The 24,708-nt window shown below is 44.4% G+C and overlaps 1 protein-coding gene across 4 annotated transcripts in view; it reads right to left on the bottom strand.

Annotated features, from left to right (window-relative positions):
• The window catches only part of GOPC (golgi associated PDZ and coiled-coil motif containing), a 30,264-nt gene extending 11,526 nt beyond the window's left edge, over positions 1-18,738 (bottom strand). Inside the window, exons 1-4 of one of the 4 annotated variants that reach the window (XM_069974925.1) lie at positions 18,159-18,738; positions 4,514-4,678; positions 2,925-2,948; positions 1,682-1,857 (exon numbers count right to left, since the gene is read on the bottom strand). In XM_069974925.1, coding sequence (XP_069831026.1) covers positions 1,682-1,857; positions 2,925-2,948; positions 4,514-4,678; positions 18,159-18,413 — 620 coding nt within the window. In that variant the 5' untranslated portion in view covers positions 18,414-18,738. The remainder of the gene's footprint in view (positions 1-1,681; positions 1,858-2,924; positions 2,949-4,513; positions 4,679-18,158) is intronic. The other 3 variants (XM_069974924.1, XM_069974927.1, XM_069974926.1) reach the window with 3 other exon arrangements.
• Between the last annotated feature and the right edge of the window lie 5,970 nt (positions 18,739-24,708).

Genomic DNA, 24,708 nt, shown 5'->3' with positions numbered 1-24,708 from the left:
CTTACATTAGTATATGCATTAGGCTGGCACAACCTCTTCTTCCCTCCTCCCCAACCTCCTCATGATTAGGAATACTCCAGGCAGATTGCTTCCTATTCCCCAGCTTTGTGCATAATGAACATGGGCTGGATCATTAAGACACCTGTGCAAAGCTGAAGCAGCAGTAAATGTTCCTGGATCATTCCTAATGCTGAGGAGGGAAGGAGAGGTGTGCCAGCTTAATGCATATACAAATGTAAGCCCCGGCCGTTAGACACAGCGCTGTAGGATTAAAAATTGCATCCCCTGCCGAACGGACCCCAGGACAGATCTTGGATTAAAAGCAGCTATCCGAAGGTACAAGGGGTTTGGGGGGTCAGATTGTGGGTACAGAGTCGCTTTAAGGTAGTTTCACAACACAACTGCCCAATATGTGGCATGTATACATCAGCACCGGATACTCTCTTATTCACGCTTCATAAAAAGCAGGCAGGCTGTTTGACATTTTAGAACTGCTATCTCCTCCATTGTGGAGGCCCATGACCCACTCTTCTCCCTTGATCATGATACCAAGCTTAGATGCAGAAAACGCTTTCAACAGGCTCTTGTGACCATTTCTTTACACCAAAATCCTTTGTAGACAATTTGGCCCCATATTCTCCTTAATTCCTAACATACACATATTGACACCAATTTTAAATTAACACTTAATGGACCTAACACCCTCGACTTTTTCAGTTTTGCCCGAGTTCTGGTCAGGCTGAATGGCTGGGGCTATTACAGATTTGCTCCACCAGGACTTGGGCGGATTGGTCACGGGGGGTTTAGTGCAGAGTCGCCTGCAATCAACAGGATCCCGCTATGACTGCCTGGAACAGACATTGTAGTGACTGCATGGCACGTTAAGGATGGTTTTTAATCTCACCCTTCATAATGAAAAATTTCCTATATGTTCCTACCTCCTATATATTTTAGGGACAACACACAGGGTTTGGAAATTTATGGTTAAAGAAGAAGTCAGTCTGAGAAAAAAAAAAAAAAATGGCAGGGGGTTTGTGGGAAAATAAGCAATGCATATTCACCTGTCCCAGTGCCCAAATAGTGCCACATCCCGCTCCTTGACCACCGCCGACATTCTTCATCTCTCTTCACCTGCTACATCAGGGCCCAGACTGACCGATGCCCACTCAGCCAGTCAGTCACTGGGGTGGGACATCGATGCATTTACTGACTGGCTGAGCGGGCTAAATCCCACTTTTTTTATGACGTGCCCCTAAGAAAATATCATCCGGCAGGGTACAGGAGCTTGGTGATGCGACGCAGAGTGGGCTTGAGGTCTGTTAAGCATTTTATTATTTTTCTCCCACCCCATGCAGACACTGTAATTTAACCTTAGATTAACTCTCCCGCATTAAAGATTACATAATTAGCGAGCAGGAAAGCTGTATTACATGAGATGTCTTGTAAGGGAGATGGAGAGAACAGGTCTTTAGCACAAAGCAGCAGTTTAGAACTGGTGGAAGGAGAAAAAGATAAGGTAATGACATGCATGGAATGAATTGTCAGCCTCCAGGAGGGGGGGGGGGGATGATTCGGCATGTATTTTACCAAAATGGAACACCCCTTTAAAGGCAACAATAAGTATTAGCCCTGATTATATCTGTAGCAGAACAGATGGGCCTATTATTCTGTAGACTCTTACCTTCCAGCCAGCTCTTTATCTAAATATTTAGCAGCCAGTCTTGCTCCATAAACTTCAGCCTGGAGGACAGCAATGTGTCTACGGAGAGCCTCATTTTCTTTACGAAGCAACTTCACCTCAGCCTCCAACTGTGCTTCCTTCACCTTTTCCTTCTTGTTGGCCTCCAATTCCTTTTCCTGCATCAACAACATCGAATATAGAAGATGAAAGAAGCACCATATACTTGTTAAGGGCATGGAGCTAACAACAGGCACAGTGAACTGGTAAAACAAACACTGCCTTTACATGAGGTTTCTTTCCTAAACTATACTGTATGAATGGATCTAAGTTATACTGACTGTCCCATCAGTATAAGCAACGTAGAAGGTAGGTTATAAGATGACTCACATGTACATGGCCTAACAAAGGAGTTGTCCCACGAAGCAAAGTTGGCAAAATTCGATGATATGTACCACACACATGTGTAAAGGAGTATTAATGTGCTGTTTTTAACCAATTAACAATTGAAATCACTGTACTGTTTTTTTCCCCCCATGGGTCTGATAACTTTTTGGTTTCCTCTCTGAACGGAGACCCCGATGTTGTCCAACACTTCAGATACTTTCACACAACCCTCCCCCATTGCTCGCATGTGCATGAAGACCAAGTGCCAATACTAATGGGACAGATCAGACTGGTAGACAGGCTGCAGTTGAACTGAGCATGAGTGACCCAACTTAGTAAATGACAAAGGACAGGTTGTAACCAAAGTCAAATAAAAATGTACATGCTCGCAAGTGTGTAGTGTGAAGCAACAGAAAGACACTATCTCATTTTTGTTAGTATAATCACAACACGGCAATGATTGATTAGTTTCAGTAGTGAATAAACCTTATCACAAGGTGTTAACTACAGGATTAAACTATGGGGGACTTTTTTTCATGCCATGTGATGGCGTCATATTTTTGTAGTTTTTTAAATAAGCAGTAGTAAGAGGGTGGAAGCCTCAGAACTAGTATTTACTGTCAGTACTGGCGCTGTCAGTCAGCTAGGATGTGAATGGGCATTGCAGGAGGTGGGTAAACTGCTGCCTTTGCTATAGTTCTTTTTCAGTGCATTGGTTGTGATACTTATGCACCAACACTAGAATATCTGCTATATCTTTTATAGGCTTTTAAATAGTTTTGACAGCTTCTGAAAAATAAAAAATACTAAACTAAATAAAAATAAATGACAGTGAATCACATAATCATGCAATACTCACCAGTACTTCCATACTAGGGACAGACTTAGAGCAAGAAGAAAGACATTTGTTAGAATAGCCATTAGGTTTAGATAGAGTATTAAGAAAAAGAAATTTTTAAAAATCCTAGAAAACCCTTAAAAATGTATTAGATTTATGGGGGTGTCAACAAACAGACCCGAGCCCATCAGCTGCATGCGGAGTACACTGCCTCACCCCCAGTACTTACAGTATTATTGGGTTTGTACTAGTACACACTGTACTTTTTTTTTTTGCGGCTGTACTTGCCGTGCCACCAATAAAGTGCGACTCCCCCACCGATCTAAAATTTATGATCTATTCTGAAAATCGAGTCACTGTTTACCATGAATCCTCAGAAACATAGCAGAGGCCTAGGAAGACTTCTAAAATACACTGTAGGATTTACTATACCAGAAATTAAGTCGGGCAGGGCTGACATACAAAAACAGGTTCTATAATAAATAATGTCCAGGGAGAGAATTCTGATTAGGTCGGGTACCTACACCTGTGTTTTACAAGTAGTTTTATAGTGATACTGTCCTCAGCGTGTGTGTACACACTTTTTTTTCCCTTTGGGAAAGGGGGCTTGTGCCAGGAGGTCTTTTTTGTCAGCAATCTTCTATGTTTCTATAATTTAGGATAACCTCAATTAAAAAAAAAAAAAATCTGTATTTGCTGCCAGGAGCTGCAGGCACTGTTTAATAGCTGTTAGAGTATAAAAGAAAGTTGTACCTTTTCTGGAGTCGACGGTGGTTGCCAAAATTCTCCTTTATAGATCTCAGCCAAGTGTCAAGGAGGTGGTACCAATCATATTCAGTGCCACTGCCTGGCACAGCTCCTTGCTTGCCCTCACCTCTTGCCCCTCATTGACTGACCTCTAGAGCCCTGTACGTCACATAGAGGGGCCAGAAGTAAAGGAAAAGGAAGAATGCCAGGTTGTGGCACTTGTGCAGTTTTGCTCTGTCTCCTTTACACTTGCTTGAGAAAAAAAAAAAATGGTGATTTTATAAGTTTGCCAGTTACCATCAGCTCCAAGAAAGGTAAAGGTTGCTTTACCGTAAGAGCTTAAAGTGTCACTGTCGTTATAACTTTTAAAATCTAAATCAACAGTAGATGTGATATAAAGAAAGTTTGCAATTTACATTATTATTATTTTTATCACGGAAAACACGGCACTTTGTTTTCTGACTCTCTCAAAAAAACAGTAAACAGTCAGAAAACAGGAAGTCCAGTGTATCCCAGGCCATCTGAGCGCTCACAGAGAGAAGGCAGTCAGGTGACTGACAGACACATTGAGCCGCGAATCTCTGTACTGGCCGGAATTCCTGTGTTTAGTCTGTTTTTTTTCAACTAGCACAAGTCAGAAAATCTGCCTTCACATAATGCACATAATGTAGAAAACTAGTCTTCGGAGCTCAGAATCCTCATCAATCGTAATGATTTTTCTAAATCAGCTGCACAGCACAATCTAAAGAATGCTTTCTGTTCCTCTCGTCCCCGTCACTAGTTTAAGCAGCCCTCAGAAAGGACAGCATAAACCTGACAGTCTCTTTGAGCTGCAGGAGCATATCAGTACAGCTTGTACTTACCAGTTTGGCTTTGATTGCACCAGAGTCCACATTCTGGCCCGTCTTGGCATGTAACTGCAACTGTACAGCATGGAGCTGTAGCAACTGGTCATGAACCTCTTTCTCCAATACTGCTTTCTCAGCTTGAGTCTCCGTCAGCTCAGATTTCATGTCAACAAGCTGGGCCTTTAAAGAAGAAAAAAAAAAAAAAACACACAGGAAAACAGGTATTTAATAAGGAGACACAGCTGGCTTTTTTTATTGCTTAAACACCTTCATATTCTGACCCTATAAATTGTTTATTTTTAAGTCTACAGAGCTGTTTGGTGGCTCATTCTGGCCACATAATCTTTTATCTTTACCATTTTGGTATAGATAGGAGTTTTCAATCACTTTTTTTTTACAACATTCACAGTGCAGGATCAATAACATTTTAATATTTCAAACAACTCCACAAAACTTTATACTTTTAATATGGAAAATAGTAAAGGAGAGGAGAATGATTTCAAGTTATCATGGGAGAGTTTTTTCCTATTTTTTAACTTATATTTTTTTTACCTTTTTGTGCCGTTTTTAAGTCCCCCTAGAGAACTATCATAAGCAATCATTAGATTTCTGATCAGGTAAATTGGCTAGCTGACATGAAGGACTATGGCTGCATGGTGGGGGGGGGGGGGGGGTGTTACCTGCAGAGAGAGACCTTAAAGTGCCTGAGTTCTATGGGGACAAGGATGAGCCTTACTACTATATGGGGCTCTAGAGGTGGTTTAGGTACCATGTGAGGGCCCGTGTAAGATATAAGGGCACAGAGGGGCCTAGCTATTTGAGTGCCCAAATATTATATGGAGGGAACAAAGTAGGAACTGTTACTGCGCGAGGCAACATAGGTGGGGAGTTTGAATAGCAGCAAGGAGGATGCTGGAGTGAGGAGCTACGCCAGTAGAAGTCTTCACAATGGTCCACTCCAGGTAGAGAAGAACAGGAAAAGTGAACCACTCCGATCAGAGAAAATGTCCCCTTGTGGGTCATTGCATGTAACCGCACTGTTGTTCTGGGGCCACTTCCACACATTAAACCACTAAAGAACTACGAATTCCAGTCAAACTACACACGCTGCATACCCTACATTCTGGGAGTTGTACCTTCAAACCTTACAACTCCCAGCATTACTGACTGCAGCCCTTGGGATATGCTAGGATTGGACATACAAATGAAGAAAGAATTCTCTGATAACCAATGGCTCTATGTTAAACACTGTATCTGCCTTCTAAATATTATTACATGTTCTCAATAAGAAGAAACAAATACAAAAAAAACCTGTCTGTTATTCTTGATATGGAGGTACTGTATGTATTGTATCTTCCTGTAAAATCTTTGTTTCTCAAGGAACAGGATCAGATCTTGGTAATCTGCTAGGTGTGTTCCTACAGAGTCAGGTAACATATTAACCTTCAAGAAAAACCTGTCCAGCAGAGAACAGCTCCGCTGTCTGGAAATCTAGTGGGAGGAAAGTGACTGACCAAAACAATACCCCATCTCAAATCTATCTGGAAATACCCATAAGTGTAGGTGACAGGGATACCCCTTTAAAGGGAATGTATCACCTAGAATGGTTTTACCGATCAGACAGCATTTACAAATATGCTTTACTGCAAACCTCATGGACCATAGGAAACAGACCGGACCTGTTCCACTAAGATGAATAACAGGCTGCTGGGTGTGCTCAGTGACCTTTATAGAGGTCATTCTACAGAGACGCCGAGTGGTGAGCAACATATTGTGTATACCTCTATTATCTATATACTGGTGTCACCTGTCACTGTGCTCCTCTCTGGGTATAAGGGCATTGCTGGGAAATGTTCTGTACAGAGCAGCAAGTCTCCGTTTAGTTTTAAAGCGTAACTGTCATGTTTTTTTTTTATTGCAGAAATCAGTAGTATAAGCGTTTTTAAGAAACTCTGTAATAGGTTTCATCAGCCAAAAAAGCCTCCTTCTGTACTCAAGAAGCAATCTCCCAGCCTCCCCCCTTGACTTCTTATCTGTGCATTATCAGGCAAACACGTCTTCATTACAGAGAAGCCAGTGAAGACGGGTTCTGCTCTCTCCATTGTAAGCCTATGAAGGGGGGAGGGGCTGAGGGAGATGAGGGAGCAGGAAGAGGTGACATGAAGGTCAGCTGTTTGTAGACTTTCCGGGCACCTAAACCGCAGGATTCTGGGGTCAGAGAGGTCAGTGCTTATCTATGAACGTACTGAGAGAAGATTGCAGGGTGTTGTGCTGTGCAGGACTGCTCCGTGCTCAGTCACTCCTAACAGCCCCTCCCCTCTCCATAGCCACATAATGGAGACAGAAATCCTGCTTCATTTGATGTGAGGGGGGAGGCTGGGAGATTGCTTTTTCAGTCCAGAAGGAAACTCTTTTAGTACATAAAACCTATTACAGAGTTTCTTAAAATCGCTTGTACTGTTGATATTTAATGTTTTCAGAAAAATGGCCCTGAAATGACAGTTACGCTTTAAAGAGACACTGACATTATAAAATGTCATCAGACATGCCAAAAGTTATTGATCGCAGTGAGTCTTACTGCAGAGACCTGCCATGATATAGCTGGGGAGAGAACGGCAGCAGTGTGCACCACTCCCAGGGAATGTTCAACAGCATCCAGTAGAGAGATTGATCTCCAAATGAGCTTTATTGTATACTAGAAAATGTACCCAGCACTGCCCGGGTATAAAGTGTCAGTGTGTTAATTAGATTTGTTCTAAGGTGCCCAGGAGGCAAAGCTAAAGGTATTGTTTCATCTAAGTTAATCAGTGGAATTAGTGTATAGCTGTAGTGCATAGTTGGAGGGGTTCTGTATACCCACAATGTATAGTTTTTAGGGGTCTCGCATATCTGTAGTGCATAGTTGGGGGGGCTGTATACATATAGTGTATAGTTGGGGGGGTCCTGTATACCTGTAGTGTGTAGTTGAGGGAGGTCCTGTATACCTGCAGTGTACAGTTGGTGGAGGTCCTGTATACCTGTAGTGTATAGTTTGGGGTCCTATATACCTGTAATATATAGCTGGAGGAGTTCCTGTATACCTGTAGTATATAGCTTTGGGGTCCTGTATACCTGTAGTAAAGAGTTGGTGAAGGTGCTGTATACCTGTAGTATAGAGTTGGTATAGGTCCTGTATACCTGTAGTGTATAGTTTGGGGTCCTATATAGTTGGTGGAGTTCCTGTATACCTGTAGTGTATAGTTTGGGGTCCTGTATACCTGTAGTATATAGTTGGTGGAGGTCCCGTGCACTTGTAGTGTATAACTTTGGGGTCCTGTATACCTGTAGTGTTCTGTATACCTGCAGGGTCGTATTTACCATTAGGCACCCATGGTCTGGTGCGTAGGGTAGCACCTTGCAGAGGGGCAGTACCCTCCCATTCAGACTTGCCATAAAATCTTTGGTCAGGTGTGGTGTGGCAGTGTTTTCCAGTCACAGTTTGCTATACCTGTATATGCATGTACGGTATAGATGGAGTAGGGGGTCCTGTATATGCATGTACGGTATAGATGGAGTAGGGGGTCCTGTATATGCATGTACGGTATAGATGGAGTAGGGGGTCCTGTATATGCATGTACGGTATAGATGGAGTAGGGGGTCCTGTATATGCATGTACGGTATAGATGGAGTAGGGGGTCCTGTATATGCATGTACGGTATAGATGGAGTAGGGGGTCCTGTATATGCATGTACGGTATAGATGGAGTAGGGGGTCCTGTATATGCATGTACGGTATAGATGGAGTAGGGGGTCCTGTATATGCATGTACGGTATAGATGGAGTAGGGGGTCCTGTATATGCATGTACGGTATAGATGGAGTAGGGGGTCCTGTATATGCATGTACTGTATAGATGGAGTAGGGGGTCCTGTATATGCATGTACTGTATAGATGGAGTAGGGGGTCCTGTATATACATGTACTGTATAGATGGAGTAGGGGGTCCTGTATATACATGTACTGTATAGATGGAGTAGGGGGTCCTGTATATGCATGTACTGTATAGATGGAGTAGGGGGTCCTGTATATACATGTACTGTATAGATGGAGTAGGGGGTCCTGTATATACATGTACTGTATAGATGGAGTAGGGGGTCTACCATTTATTACTGTGGATGTTGTGAGGCAGCTTCCCTAGCAACCATTGCTCCCTGTTAAAATGAAAGCAGTAATCCTATTGGTTGCTAAGGCTCCAACTGCCGTGTCTGCTGCAGCTAATTATATCACCTGTGTTTGCAGTGAGGAGATTTTCCCATTCATCTCTATGGGGCGCCGCTCTTCCCCCTCCCCCTCCCCTCCTGTACATCTGGCAGGGACGGGACCTTCGCTAAAACCTTCCAGGGCACCCAATGTATCTGTGTGCCAAATTTGGGGTCAAACGGTTCAGGCGTTTGGAAGTCTATTTGGGACAGACTTTGATTTTTATTATATAGATACAGGACAAACAGCGACATTTCAACCTGCAGTTGGTCTTTGTCAGGCATACAGTATGCTTGCTGGCTGAAACATCACTGTTTGTCCTGGATATAGAATAAGGGCCCTATTCCACCGGACGATTATCGTTTGCATAATCGTTAACGATTAACAATCTCAAACGACCGCTATTTGAATGACCTGAAAGCTTTCACTCATTTCCATGGAACGATAATAGTTACTTATGATCGTAATAGCGATAGTTTTTTCTTCGCTATTGCGAACGACCAAACGATGTCTTATTCAATGCAAACGATTTGCGAACGAGCAACGATAAAAATAGGTCCTGGTCCTATAAAGCGATTTCTCGTTTCGGTCGTTAATCGTTAACTGCATTTCAACCGAACGATCATTTAGATTCGAACAATTTAACGATAATCGTCTGGTGGAATAGGGCCCAAAAGCTCATTAGAAGATCAATCTCTATGCTAGATGCTGTTGAACTCTACCTATTTTGATGTCTACTTGTTGGTAAATTTAGAATACCAATCATACGGCTCCACCTGTCTACTCTCCACCAGACGGATCGGATTCCTGCTGTTAAGATTCCAACTGTTGTGTTACACCAGAGAGATGTATGAAAAGTTTTGATTAGTCTGGGTCCAAGTGTTCACACCAGTACCAATCGTGAGAATGAGCCAGGAGAAGACTATGCTGCCTTCTGGTCCGCTATCCGCTCTGTCAGTGAAAGAGTCGGGCTCCATAGATTTTCATTACGAGTACGAATCACCACTCTCTTCTCAGCTCGTTCTCACAATCAGTACAGGTCTGAACACTCAGAACCGGACCAATAAAAACATCTGACATGTCAAAAGTTTTTTGGAACGACAGGGACACTTTGAGCCTAGTGGCCAGAATGGAAATTTCAAGAATTCAGGATAACGTTACAATATAAAATTGTAATGTGGAAAATTAGAGAGGAAAAAAAGGAAGATTGCTGGTTGTAGCTAGTGCCGTAATAATAGCGGGCAGCCTCCCCCTTTGGGTACTGTTTATCTTAATATAAATTTACAGTACACAGGGGAGACAAAAGACCCTGCTCTGTATAGCGCTGTGCCGCTTTGACAGCCCTGCAGTTCACAACATAAATATTGGTGGCAGCAGAGAAGCCTGTGTTGCCCCTTACTGCTGCCACAGAAATAAGGAAGGGGGGGGGGGGGGGGGAGAATACATTTTAAAGTGATATAACTTTATTAAAGCAATGTATCTGCAAAAAACAAAAATAAAAAAGGACCCCTTTAACATTATCTGTATTACAGTATTTACCCAATGAGTTTTACTTTATACAATATGTTTATGAGTTACATTGGTGTTTATGTCTACAATCTTTTGCCCCACCCACTAGGGGGCATGTCTGGGGTCAAACATGCATTTAAACCCAGCTAATGTTGTTTAGTGTATACCACTGTATCATCCATTGTATCTGCTATTATATTAGCCTTTTTATTCTAAACTAGAAAATGTACCCGGCGCTGCCGGGGTATAAAGTGTCAGTGTGTTAATTAGATTTGTTCTAAGGTGCCCAGGAGGCAAAGCTAAAGGTATTGTTTCATCTGAGTTAATCAGTGGAATTAGTGTATACCTGTAGTGCATAGTTGGAGGGCTTCTGTATACCCACAATGTATAGTTTTTAGGGGTCACACATATCTGTAGTGCATAGTTGGGGGGGGGGCTATATACCTATAGTGTATAGTTGGGGGGGTCCTGTATACCTGTAGTGTGAAGTTGAGGGGGGGCTGTATACCTGTAGTGTATAGTTGAGGGGGGTCCTGTATACCTGCAGTGTACAGTTGGTGAAGGTCCTGTATACCTGTACTGTATAGTTCAGGGGTCCTGTATACCTGTAGTATATAGTTGGTGCTGTATACCTGTAATGTATAGTTGGTGGAGGTCTTGTATACCTGTAGTTTATAGTTTGAGGGTCCTGGATACCTGTAGTGTATAATTGGTGGAGGTCTTGTATACCTGTAGTGTATAGTTTGGTGTCCTATATACCTGTAGTATATAGCTGGTGGAGTTCCTGTATACCTGTAGTATATAGCTTTGGGGTCATGTATACTTGTAGTATAGAGTTGGTGAAGGTGCTGTATACCTGTATTATAGAGTTGGTGAAGGTGCTGTATACCTGTATTATAGAGTTGGTGTAGGTCCTGTATACCTGTAGTGTATAGTTTTGAGGTCCTGTATACCTGTAGTGTATAGTTTGGGGTCCTATATACCTGTAGTTTATAGTTGGTGGAGGTCCTGTATACCTGACGTATATAGTTGGTGGAGGTCCTGTATACCAGACGTATATAGTTGGTGGAGGTCCTGTATACCTGACGTATATAGTTGGTGGAGGTCCTGTATACCTGTAGTATATAGTTTTGTGGAGGTCCCGTGCACCTGTAGTGTATAGTTTTGGGGTCCTGTATACCTGTAGTGTCCTGTATACCTGCAGGGTTGTATTTACCTGTATGGCAGTGTTATCCAGTCACAGTGTGTCGGTATTGGTCATGTCTGGTATAGCGGTGTTATCTAGTCACAGTATGGCAGTATTGGTCAGGTCTGATATGATGGTGTTATCCAGTCACAGTGTGGCGGTATTGGTCAGGTCTGGTGTGCCGGTGTTACCCAGTCACAGTTTGCCGGTATTGGTCAGGTCTGGTATGGCAGTGTTATCCAGTCACAGTATGGCGGTATTGGTCAGGTCTGGTATGACAGTGTTATCCAGTCACAGTATAGCGGTATTGGTCAGGTCTGGTATGACAGTGTTATCCAGTCAGTATGGCGGTATTGGTCAGGTCTGGTGTGGCAGTGTTACCCAGTCACAGTTTGGTATACCTGTAGTGCCCTGTATATACATGTACTGTATAGATGGAGTAGGAGGTCCTGTATATACACATGTACTGTATAGATGGAGTAGGGGGTCCTGTATATACATGTACTGTATGGATGGAGTAGGGGGCCCTGTATATACATGTACTGTATAGATGGAGTAGGGGGTCCTGTATATACATGTACTGTATAGATGGAGTAGGGGGCCCTGTATATACATGTTCTGTATGGATGGAGTAGGGGGCCCTGTATATACATGTACTGTATAGATGGAGTAGGGGGTCCTGTTTATACATGTACTGTATAGATGGAGTAGGGGGCCCTGTATATACATGCACTGTATAGATGGAGTAGGAGGTCCTGTATACCTGTACTGTATAGATGGAGTAGGGGGCCCTGTATATACATGTACTGTATAGATGGAGTAGGGGGTCTACCAGTTATTACTGTGGATGTTGTGAGGCAGCTTCCCTAGCAACCATTGCTCCCTGTGAAAATGAAAGCAGTAATCCTATTGGTTGCTAAGGCTCCAACTGCCGTGTCTGCTGCAGCTAATTATATCACCTGTGTTTGCAGTGAGGAGATTTTCCCATTCATCTCTGTGGGGCGCTCTTCCCCCTCCCCCTCCCCTCCTGTACATCTGGCGGGGACGGGACCTTCGCAATAACCTTCCCGGGCACCCAATGTATCTGTGTGCCAAATTTGGGGTCAAACGGTTCAGGCGTTTGGAAGTCTATAGAGGACAGACAGACAGACAGACAGAAGGACAGACAGACTTTGATTTTTATGATATAGATGAATCAGTTTTTGTTTAACAAGCCGAGTCTCTCTGATGTGGAGATATTAGTGGCAGCTTCTGAGTATACGGCCATCTCTCTGCCATCTCACCCATAATGACAAAGCAGGTGTGTGAAAGTTAGTGTTTAAAAGGCTTACAGGAAAACGTGAGTCTGAATACGAGTGTGCAAACATGGGTGTGAAAGAGCAAGTATAAGGGGGTGTGCAAAATCAAATGATTAAGTAACCACAACAGCAAGTGGGTATGAGAAAGTGTGCCGTAACAGCTTACAGCTGTTGTGGGAAGTGTGTGCAAATGATATGGTGCCTTTACAAAGAGATTTATCTGACAGATTTTTAAAGTGACACTGTCCCCCCCTTTTTGCATTATGACTTCTGTACACAGGTGTAATGGGTAATCTTGCAGTTTTAATACGTTATTTTATATCATACACCATGGTGCTTGTCCCAGTAAAAAGCGATCTTTTATCATCTGCCGATTGTGCTCCCTGTGCGGGGCTTGACGACCCCAGCACCGCTTAGCCCTGCCCACATCACCACTGTAGCCCCGCCCCTCTGAAGTCATTGCCACAAAGGCCCCACCCCCTCAGAGGCCACTGAGATGGGCCGGCCAATGCGCCAATGTCATCACAGAGGGGAGGGGCTACGGTGGCGATGTGTGTTGGCTAAGTGGCGCTGCGGCCACAAAGCCTCGCCCAGGTAGCACAATCCACAGATGATAAAAGATTACTTTTTACTGGAACAAGCACCATGACGTATGATCTAAAATAAGGTATGAAAACGGCTAAATTTACCCTTTACCCCTGTATAGAGAAGTCATAATGCAAAAAGGGGGTGACAGTGTCACTTTAAAACCAAAAATTACTGAGCCTATTGCACTTCTCGATAATCGTGCAGCAAGGGCTGTGTATATGTATATTATATATATGGTTAGCAATGTCTGTACAGCCCTTGCTTTAAAGTATATACATACCTGTCCACGTTCCCAATGTTCTCCTCACTTCTGCCTGATGGTGAAACAGAGCCAGTCACTGGCGGAGCTGTCCTGTGACAGGCTGAGACTTCAGAGAGTCATTAGCCGTCGGCAGTCTTCAGCCGATGATTTTTAGTCTGGACCAAAAGACATGATCGGCCGACGATTGTTGTCTTTATTACACGGAGCAATAATCTGTTAAATCGGCAGACTATTACCCTGTGTAATAGGGCCCTAAGTGTGTTGGTATATAAAAACAGGCATGAGAAAGTATTCCAGCCATTAAACTAGTGGACGGTGCCAAAAGCTAAATAAGCTCCATAAGCGCATGCAGCTGGTGCCACTGTTTACTGGTATTATGGATGGGCTACTAAAAGATTTTATTTATATATAGGAATTAATCAAGACCTTAAATAACCCCCCCACCATCACGCACCCCATATCGCGTTAAGATTTTTACATCAATAGACTGGCGACGGCGTGGGGATGCCAGTACCGCTGTCCTTTTTTTGAACCGCGGCTCAGTTTCCAGGCACTAGCCGACCTGAAGCACTGAAGTTGGGCCCGCCTGCCCTCAATGTGACGCTCTGCCCTCCCCATGTGACACGGCTCCATTAGAATCAATAGAGCCACCTGACAGAAGGGAAGGGGGTTTTGTCGCACTCCAGTGCTTCAGACCGGGCCGCAATAACCAGCGCAGGGTGCGGGAACCAGGCCGCGGTAAAAATCTTAAAGTGATGTTCCTGATTACATTTACATTAAATACGCATTGTACTTTCTTACAAAGTAGTAAACACCCAGAACAGTAGTTGAAGGACCTTCAGAGATGTCACTGATAGAGATGAGCGTACCACGTTCGGGTTCGAGTCGATCCGAACCCGAACGTTCGGTATTTGATTAGCGGTGGCTGCTGAACTTGGATAAAGCTCTAAGGTTGTCTGGAAAACGTAGATACAGCCAATGACTATATCCATGTTTTCCACATAGCCTTAGGGCTTTATCCAACTTCAGCAGTCACTGCTAATCAAATGCCGAAAGTTCGGGTTCGGATTGACTCGAGCATGCTGGAGGTTCGCTCATATCTAGTCACTGACTAATCACATGACTGACATCACTGCAGGTCCTTCAGCTCCCCAGGGGTATTACATGCAGCAATGCCCTCACTGATCAGTGTCTGTGAGGAGGAGGGAGAGGGCTGTGCGCTATCAGTAGCTGCACAGCTCATCCAGCAGCCGGGCACAGGGCTGAATCAAGCACAGTGCACGGCCATCAGGGAAGGAGTCAGGGCAGTCTGACACTGTTGAGCCACCCTGTCTCCGGAGTATAAGACACAAGCACTTTTTAGCAAGATATCTTGTTTCTAAAAAGTGCGTCTTATAAAACAAAAGATATGATAGATTAGATAGACACACAGTATAGCTATATACACCAGCCAGATTACTGCTTAGACTAGAGTAGTGGTCGGTAACCTTGACAGTGAATAAAATATATATATGAGTGCAGCATGTTATAACCTCTCGGACTGTGTTGGATTGCCATTAGAGATGAGTGTACCTGGAGCATGCTTGGGTCCGTCTGAGCCTGATAGAGGATACAGCCATAGGGGCCCAGGGCTCGTAGCTGCGGGCTTACACTCCAGGCACACTATAATCACGTCAGGGTTCTTACTTTCATCCTTGCACCCTCTCAGTGCATTTTGTAGTTTAATCTCTAGACCCTAGACTACTGCCCTTAGTGTACCGATCCGACCAACCCACTGATGTTCATTAGAAGGGGTGGATCGGTGCACTTGGGGGAGTGGTGATCCCACCCTCTGTGCGCAAACAGCCTTATTAGCGTAGGGATTAAACTACAAACCGCACAGAAACACAAACAGGACTGAGGATGAATGTACCTTCATCCTCAGCATTCAGTATCTAAAAGGGAGATTTTAGCATGTTAGATACCTCTAACTTGCTGATAGTTTCCCTTTAAGCTTAGAAGCTGCAGACAATGACTTGTGCATAAGGCTAGGCACACACGGTTATAGCAGTACATCACAGGTATTCATGGGCATCCCGCCAAGAACAGGATGCCGACTCATATTGTGCTGTCCTGCAATGGGCGCCATTCACATCAGTGGAACAAAACAGAGTCATTTATTGAGCTCAGGCCATATATGCTAATATAATAGGGCTCAATAGCATGGCCTGCTGCACTACTGAGCCCCTTTAAATGAGCATATATGATCCAAATAGAGTCTCTAGTACAGATGAGCGCAACTTAAAGGGAACCAATCACCGGAAAAAAGCATAGAGCTTTTGAAATGTGCTGTTAGAGCACACAGCACACACACACACACACGTGTTTTCATAGCCTCCGTGCCTTCCCGGTGTAAGCCGCAAAGTAACTTTATAAAACTGGCGCCCTGTATGCTAATTACCTGAGGTAGTCACCTGGGCGGTGTGCGGCTAGCAGGTAGTCACGGTCCCCTGGGCGTTCTTCCGCTGTAATCACGCCCCTCTGGGCGTGATTCAAATGGCAGAGTAGCTGTGGCGTCACTCGGGAGCGCACCGTGCCCGAGGTCGGCACGCTTACGTACTGATGCCGGACGCCGCCGCGCATGCGCAGTGCAGCCGCTTCCATTCCGGCTGAACTGCGCCTGTACAGAATAGCCACGAACTCCAGCTCACAGGCTATTCGAGGCTATTCTGCACAGGCGCAGTACAGCCGGAATGGAAGCAGCTGTACTGCGCATGCGCGACGGCGTCCGGCATCAGAAAGTCACAGCTACTCGGCCATTTGAATCACGCTCAGAGGGGCGTGATTACAGCAGAAGAACGCCCAGGGGACCGTGACTACCTGCTAGCAGCACACCGCCCAGATGACTACCTCAGGTAATTAGCATACGGGGCGCCAGTTTTATAAAGTTACTTTGCGGCTTACACCGGCAAGGCACGGAGGCTATGAAAACACGTGTGGCAAGTGTGCTGTGTGCTCTAACAGCACATTTCAAAAGCTCTATATGCTTTTTTCTGGTGATTGGTTCCCTTTAAAGGGGTTGTCCAGCAAAATTCTTTTTCTTTCAAATCAAATGGTGTCAGAAAGTTTGTAATTTACTTCTATTAAAAAAATCTCAAGTCTTCCCATACTTATTAGCTACTATATGTCATGCAGGAAATGTTTTTATTTTCAGTCTGACACAGTGCTCTCTGCTGACATCTCTGGCCGAGACAGGAACTGTCCAGAGCAGGAGAGGTTTTTTTATGGGGATTCATACAAAACCGAGGCAAAGTTCCTGTCTCGGCCAGAGATGTCAGCAGAGAGCACTGTGTCAGACTGAAAATAAAACATTTCCTGCATGACATACAGCAGCTGATAAGTATGGGAAGACTTGTCATTTTTTTTAATAGAAGTAAATTACAAATCTATATAACTTTGTGATATCAGTTGATCTGAAAAGAAAAGATTTTCACTGGACAACCCCTTTAAGCTGCACTCATCTCTAGTCACCACCTGACTCTAGGCCAGCGCTTCTCAATTCCAGCCCTCGTGGCCCCCAACAGGTTAGGTCATTCGAACGATAATCGTACGTGTAAATGCAGCGAACAATTAAACGACGAGGGAGAAATCGTTCATTTTGATCTTACAACACGTTCTTAAATCGTCGTTCGCAAAAAATTCGCAGATCGTTCCGTGTAAACAGTCGTTCACCGATTTAACCTATGTGTGAGATAGGCTTAAGCGATCGCAAAAGATTTTTCCGTACGATATATCGTTCCGTCTAGACGCTGATAGTTATAAAAAAAAAAAAGAAAAATTGTTACTTCGAAAACGTTCAATCGGGCGAATTATCGCTCCATGCAAACACAGCATTAGTAGTAGTGGTCTACGTCCCCCAATGCAGTACACCACAATATACATCAACAGCCAGTTTAGGGCAGGACACCAATGGACCAGGCGTAACTAGAAACGCCTGGGCCCCCAGTAGATGGTGCCCCCCATGGTAGGCATTTCCCCTTGTAACTGGGTCATTATTTCTTAAATTTTTAAAAAGCCATAATCCCCTGGCTCTGCAATCTTCCCTCGTGACTCTCTAGTGTCTTCTCTCCTTGCTCTGCGCGGGCTCTGTGGCGTCACTTGTGCATCTTGTAGCTGGAGGCCCTGTGCTGCCTGCGGGCACAAGAGTGATTGGCAGGATGGGGAGCCAATGGCTGCTCACTCTGTCAATCACAGCGCCAAATTCAACTACAAGCAGCGATTTTGGGTGAAGAGAAATTTGCATCACCTGGGAGACATGCTCTGACATAATGGCGGCTCTGGGGGCCCTGTCTACTGGAGGAGCCAGCCACAGGGCCCCATAGCAGTGGCATGGTCTGCCTCCATGGTAGCTACGCCACTACTAATGGATACCTGTAACATACCGCTATATATGCAGAGAGATAAAAAAGATAGACCCCCCCATAATACAGAGAACCTTCCTATGCACTAATACTAAAGGAAGGGGTTGCCCATAGTAAGAGCAGAGGCTCAGGGGGATGTGAGAGCAGCAATAAGCCGCACAGGTGTGCACAGTGCCCTCACCTCCAGCTTGTGGTTGATCTGGCTGACGGTCTGCGCTTTGTGGCACAGCTGGGCGAAGCACGAGCTCAGGCTGGTCATCTTCTGCCTGCCCTCATACGTGATGTCGGCCTGGTCCGGGTCTATCTCGCCCAGCAATAGGTCAACGTCCACGAACGCCTTATCAAACTCCTTCTCCAGCACCTCCAGCCAGCGGAACATGGACATTCCCGGGACCGGCCCGGAGGACGAGGCGGCCGAACACGGAACCGCCGACATGACGGAGCAATGAAGAGTATAGACGGGAGGACGGGAGCGTCACAGCCACCTAGAGTCACGGTGACCCGCACGCTGATTGGCTGCCGGTCGTGGTCACAAGCGTCCGCGAGCTTCCTGATTGGTTCCTCACTGGAGATTATGAGCGAGAAGCCAGGAACGGGTCACATTCTGCAGCTGCGGCTTCTGATTGGCTGACGTCACTCTAGGGAGGAAGCGTGCAGGGAGCCGGCGGGTGTCTGTAGGCGCTGCTAGGCACTCTGTACACTGTCTCTCATGGACGCTGCGCTCTCCTGTCTGCGGACGCGCTTGCCGACATGTAACCTTTACTTCCGGGAACGGCTCCGCGGCGTGTAGGTGATCGCCAGGTTTAGCCTGCCACAACTTTCAGCTTCAGGCCAGAGCAAACGATCCCTAAATAATCGTCACTTGGTCACATGACCAGGGATACACCCTGAGTTACAGTGACATGCAGCGTTGCTAGTGTCAGTGTGATAATCGCATACATACAACTAACTGTACCTGTGGAGCCTTCTTAAAGGGGCACTCCGGTGAAAATGTTTTTTTCAACGGGTTTCAGAAAGTTATATGGATTTGTAATTCACTTCTTTTAATAAATCTCAAGTCTTGCAATACTTATCAGCTGCTGTATGTTTCACAGGACGTGCTGTGATTATTCCAGCCTGTCAGGTTGCTCTCTGCTGCCACCTCTGTCTATGACAGGAATTGCCCTGGGCAGAAGCAAATCCCCATAGAAAACCTCTCCTGCTCTGGACAGTTCCTGTCATGAACAGAGGTGGCAGCAGAGAGCACTGTGTCAGTCTGGAAAGAACACACCACTTCCTGCAGGACATACAGCAACTGATAAGTACTGGAAGACTAAAGATTTGTATATAATTTTCTAAAACCTGAAAATAATTGCTGGAGTACCCCTTTAAAGAGAGACTGTCATGTCATGTTCTTACCCTCACCTTCAAAGACAGGGATGGGGAACCTTTGGCTCTCCAGCTGTTGGGCAAAGCATGATGGGAATTGTAGTTTTGCAGGTTTTGAAGGTTCCCCATCCCTGCTCTAAAACATATTTTTACATAAGTGGTACATTTTATTAGAACTGTTTATTCTGCGTTATTACAAAACCTTGAAAAAAGTATTACTGGTGTGAAATAAAAAATGTAATTGTGCAAATTTGTGGGGTAATGAGTTCACTGTAAGTTGTTTTTGTTTTTAGCACACACAAAAATCTGATTGACCATGTTTTTCTGTACGCTAAAAGTAACCCACTAAAACCCACGGATCCATTAAATGGTCTGTAAAAACGCAGTGTGAACCCAGCCTTAAAGTGTACCTGTCACTAAAAATTAATTTTGACATGTCATCAGATATTTCCAAAAGTTATTGATCACAACGGGTCTCACTGCTGACACCTGCTCTGGTTAGTGTGTAAGGTTCAGAGCACTTGTCAGGTCCTCTATCTAGTGCTAGGATGTGGTTTTCTGCACTACCCAAGTCACATTAAGGGTGCGTTCACACGTAACAGATCCGCTGCGGATCCTGCCCTGTACATTCCATGGCAGACAAACTCGCAGCGGGACGCACGCATGAAGCGGGATCCTGCTGTATGTCTGCAGCCCGCCCCGTTAACCCCCCGGACGCCGGAGCGTATACATCACAGGGTCTCCACTCCGGCTTTCTTCGGGGCTTCCGACGTCTTCACGTCCCGCTCAGCCAATTAGTGCAGTGAGGCGGGGCTGCGCACTGATTGGCCGAGCGGGACGTGTCAGGAACTCCCAAAGCAAGCCGGAGCGGGGACCAGGTGATGTATACACTCCGGCGTCCGGGGGGTTAACGAGGCGGGCTGCAGACATACTCACAGCAGGGTGTCCATCCTGCTGCGAGTTTGTCTGCCATTGAATGTACAGGGCAGGATCCGCAGCGGATCTGTAACGTGTGAACACACCCTAAGGGTGGGTTCACACTGAGGAATTCTCGAGGAATTGAAGCAGAAAGTTTTCTGCTTGAAATTCCTCGCCTAGGGTATGTGCACACGGAGCAATTCTCGCGGAATTCCGCCCGAATTCCGCCATAAAAAGCGGGCGGAATCCGCGTGGAATTCCGCCCGTGTAAATGCAACATTGCTCTTTCCATAGAGAACAATGGGATTTCCGACTGCCCGTGCACACAGAGTAAATTTCCATCCGGAATTCCGCGCAGAATCCGCATTCCGCCCGAAGAATGTACATGTCAATTCTTTGGGCGGATTCCGCTAGAGGAATCCTATAGAAGTCAATGGGGTTTGAATTCTGCTGGTAATTCCGCTTGATTTCCGCTCGAATTCCGCTCGAATTCCGCCAGAGCAGAATAGGCGAGGAATTTCAAGCAGAAATCTTTCAGCTACAATTCCTCGAGAATTGCTCAGTGTGCAAGGGCCCTTATTCAGCTCTGGCAGAATAGGAGCAGAATTTGAGCAGAAATTGAGCAGAATTTAAGCGGAATTCAAGCAGAATTTCAAGCAGAATTTCAAGCAGAATTAAAGCCTCATTGACTTCTATAGGATTCCTCTAGCGGAATCCGCCCAAAGAATTGACATGTCAATTCTTCAGGCGGAAAGCGGATCCGCGGTGGAATTTTCAGCGCGGAAATTCTGCTGTGTGAACAAATAAGCGGAAAGCCCATTAAGGCCAATGTACATTCACAATGTTCATTCTTTACGGGCGGAATTCCGTGCGGATTCCGCACGCATTTTGCTGCGGAATCCGCCTGAAAATCCACGAGAATTCCTCAGTGGGAACCCACCCTAAATGAGATTATACCAGTGGAAAGTGGCCCAAACAGAGTCACTAGGTGATTACTTTCAAGCTTTTTATAATGGCACCCTTTGCTGTACACCACAGTGTATGTTGGCACCCCATTCTTAGTGAGATGTCGACGAATACCTATGATTGACAGAATAAACTCGGTGTAAACCTCGTCTAAGGGTATGTACACACTATGGAACCCGGACGGATTCCACAGCTTGCCCAACGCTCGCAGCTGCGCGCATCTCCACCTGGGAATTCCAACGGGTCAGGACTTCAAGGAAGTGAAGCCTTGATGTAGTAGTAAGTGCAGGAAAAAAGCCCTTTATGTGCATTTCCCGTACTAAATATATATTGGTAATTTGTATAACTTGGGGGGCAATACAATACTTTAATAAAAATTTTAGCCGAACTTCTCCTTTAAATCTCCCCCTTTGTCATAATCAAAGTTTTCCTTTAAAGACCCAATTGAAATATATCTGTATTTACTTTTTTTTCTGGAAATATGTGTGTTGATACAATAAGTTTTTTGGTTTCATTTCCTTTTTTTTAATATCAATTCTTAAAAGTTTAACACGAGGGTCAAAAAACACAGTAACTATTAAACATAACTAGTAGAAAAAATGGTTAAGCTGTATCACATCGCCCTCTAGTGGTCACAATGTAAAACAACTGAGGTCCTTTGTGCTTTTTTTCTCTGTAACAAAACTGAAACCCTAATATAATCCACTTATTTACCAAAATACACCAGTAAAGGTTTTTTTTAATGATTATCTACATAAAGTAGAGTAGAATCGGCTCAGTTGCCCCTAGCAACCAATGACATTCCACCTTTCATTTTCTGAGGAATCTGATTGGTTGCTAGGGACAACTGAGCCGATTCTACTTTACACCATGTTTGATAAATCTCTCCCTGAATCCGTAAATTTATGCACATTGGTGTATGTATAATACCAAATAAAACCAACATATTGCCTTAATTAAAATGCAACAGTATCTTTTAATAAAATTCTGTGTTCCCACACAGTATTTTTGCTCAGTATTTTGCAACCAAAACTAGGAGTGGATTGAAAACGCAGAAAGGCCATGTTAACACGCTATTGAAATTTAGGGGACGATTGCCACTTAGTGACAAATAATTACCGTTTTTTTTTAAAAACAGGGGTCGTTATTTTGAAATAACAGTAATTATTTGCCTGTAAATGACGGCCAGCCACTCAATTTCATCAGTGTGTGAACATGGCCTTTCTGTGTTTTTAATCCACTCCTGGTTTTGGTTGCAAAATAGTGACCAAAATACTGAGCAAAAATACTGTGTGGGAATGTAGCCTAATAATGCGTTCCACAGAAGTCAAGAATAATGGCCGTAATTGATTACAATAGTCCAAATAATAATTATGCTCATTATTTACCATCTGCTTTTGCAAAATAGGGATCTTTTTCATCTGTTCACACAGGGGGAGATTTATCAAAGGGTGTAAAATTTAGACTGGTGCAAACTACCCACAGCAACCAATCACAGCTCAGCTTTAGGCAGTGCTGAAAGGAAAGCTGAGCTGTGATTGGTTGCTGTGGGCAGTTTGCACCAGTCTAAATTTTACACCCTTTGATAAAACTCCCCCACAGTGTTTTATTTATACTTAAAATTAGGAACGGATTCAACTTTTATTTTATTGTGTGTCACCCTAATAGTCAGTATTTACAGCTGTATTTTTCAGTAAAGGCTACGATTAAAAATAAGTCCTACTATTCATCATATTTATATATGTATTTCCCCTATAGAGTGGTCCCTCCAGTTACAATATCAATTGGTTCCAGGTAGCGCACTGTATGTTGAAAATGTTATATCCTAAGCCCACAACTGTGGAAAAGTAGTAAGTGGTTCTGAAGGTGCAAAATGTCATCCAAAAAAAAAAAGAAGAATAAAGAAAACTTCACTTTCTGTAACTCATTTTCTTTGTTTCAGAGATGCATTATTATTATCTATTCTTAAAGCACCCTGAATTCCAGAGCACTATACAGGAGATAAGACTTTAACAAATAGACCATTACAAAATCAAAACACGTTACATTAATAAGGTAAATAGCAGGCTGGTACCAGGGCAGTTTCTAGGCCATTTTGACAACAGGGCGAATCCTGATAAAAGCGCCCCCCCCCCCCCCTTCCTGGACCTTACTCAGTTCAGCGCAGGGAAAGGAACGGGGGCTTTTATCAAGATTCGGGTCCCTAGGAAGAAGCAGTGTGTACATACTGCACTGTCGGTTCCGTGTGACAGGAGCCGACAGTGCTCTAACTGCTCAGCCCTGGCTTGATTTTTTAAATTAAGGTCCTCTCCTTTTGGTCCCTGAAGCCTCCTGCTGTACCCCCTTAGGCTGCGTTCACACTACGTATATTTCAGTCAGTATATGTATATTTCAGTCAGTATATTTCAGTCAGTATTGCAACCAAAACCAGGAGTGGATTAAAAACACAGAAAGTATCTGTTCACACAATGTTGAAATTGAGTGGATGGCCGCCATTTAATGGCAAATATTTGCTGTTATTTTAAAACAACGGCTGTTATATTGAAATAATGGCCGTTATTTACTGTTATATGGCGGCCATCCACTCAATTTCATCATTGTGTGAACAGAGCCTTTCTGTGTTTTTAATCCACTCCTGGTTTTGGTTGCAATGCTGACTGAAATATACTGACTGAAGTATACGTAGTGTGAACGCAGCCTCAACCTGCGTGGCGCAGATTGAGAAACCTGGCTGGTCTAGAGCAGGCCTGTATTTAGAGTTCATGCTGCCCTAGGCACCTTGCATGCTGAGACATCTGTATCTGTGACAAATCCCATGTGTTTTCAGTCGAACTAAAACTCTGAGAACACCCTCCATTTATACAGCTCTCAGGGTATGCTGAGTTGTAGTTTCTTAGCGGACAACCCTTTAACAAATCACTGTGTACAGAGGCTCCCGGTAGCGGCAATCTGTGGGTGACAACCATCAGCCCTGAAGGTAGAGCAATAAATCTGTCTACACTGTACTACAACTCCCAGCATATATTGAGGGCTGCAGACTGTCAGCATATGCTGGGAGTTGTAGTGCCTGCAGCTGTTGTAGATGGATCCTAGGTGCATTATACACTGGATGCTTTGTGGGAGATAAGAATACATAGATCTGTGGGGGCTCAGTGTAAGGAAGTGACCCCAGAACATCACTGATAGGGGGGGGGAGATGTTTTTGTTCTATCCCCTATTAGTGATGTTCTGGGGTCACTTCCATGCACTGAGCCCCCACAGATCTATGTATTCTTATATGCCACAAAGCATCCAGTGTATAGGACCCAACTACAGCAGCTGCAGGTACTACAACTCCCAGCATGTACTGACAGTCTGCAGCCCTTAGGATATGCTGGGAGTTGTAGTGCCAGCAGCTGTTGTGGGTCCTAGTTTAAAAGTTTGCGCTAGTGTACTGTAGTGACCACAGGGCTGTGTCAGTACACTACCGCAAACAATAC

Source organism: Dendropsophus ebraccatus, chromosome 6 (genome assembly GCF_027789765.1).
Source record: "Dendropsophus ebraccatus isolate aDenEbr1 chromosome 6, aDenEbr1.pat, whole genome shotgun sequence".
Taxonomy (NCBI): Eukaryota; Metazoa; Chordata; class Amphibia; order Anura; family Hylidae; genus Dendropsophus; species Dendropsophus ebraccatus.
Note: the sequence above shows the minus strand (reverse complement) of the source record. Positions and strands in the feature narration are given on the sequence as shown.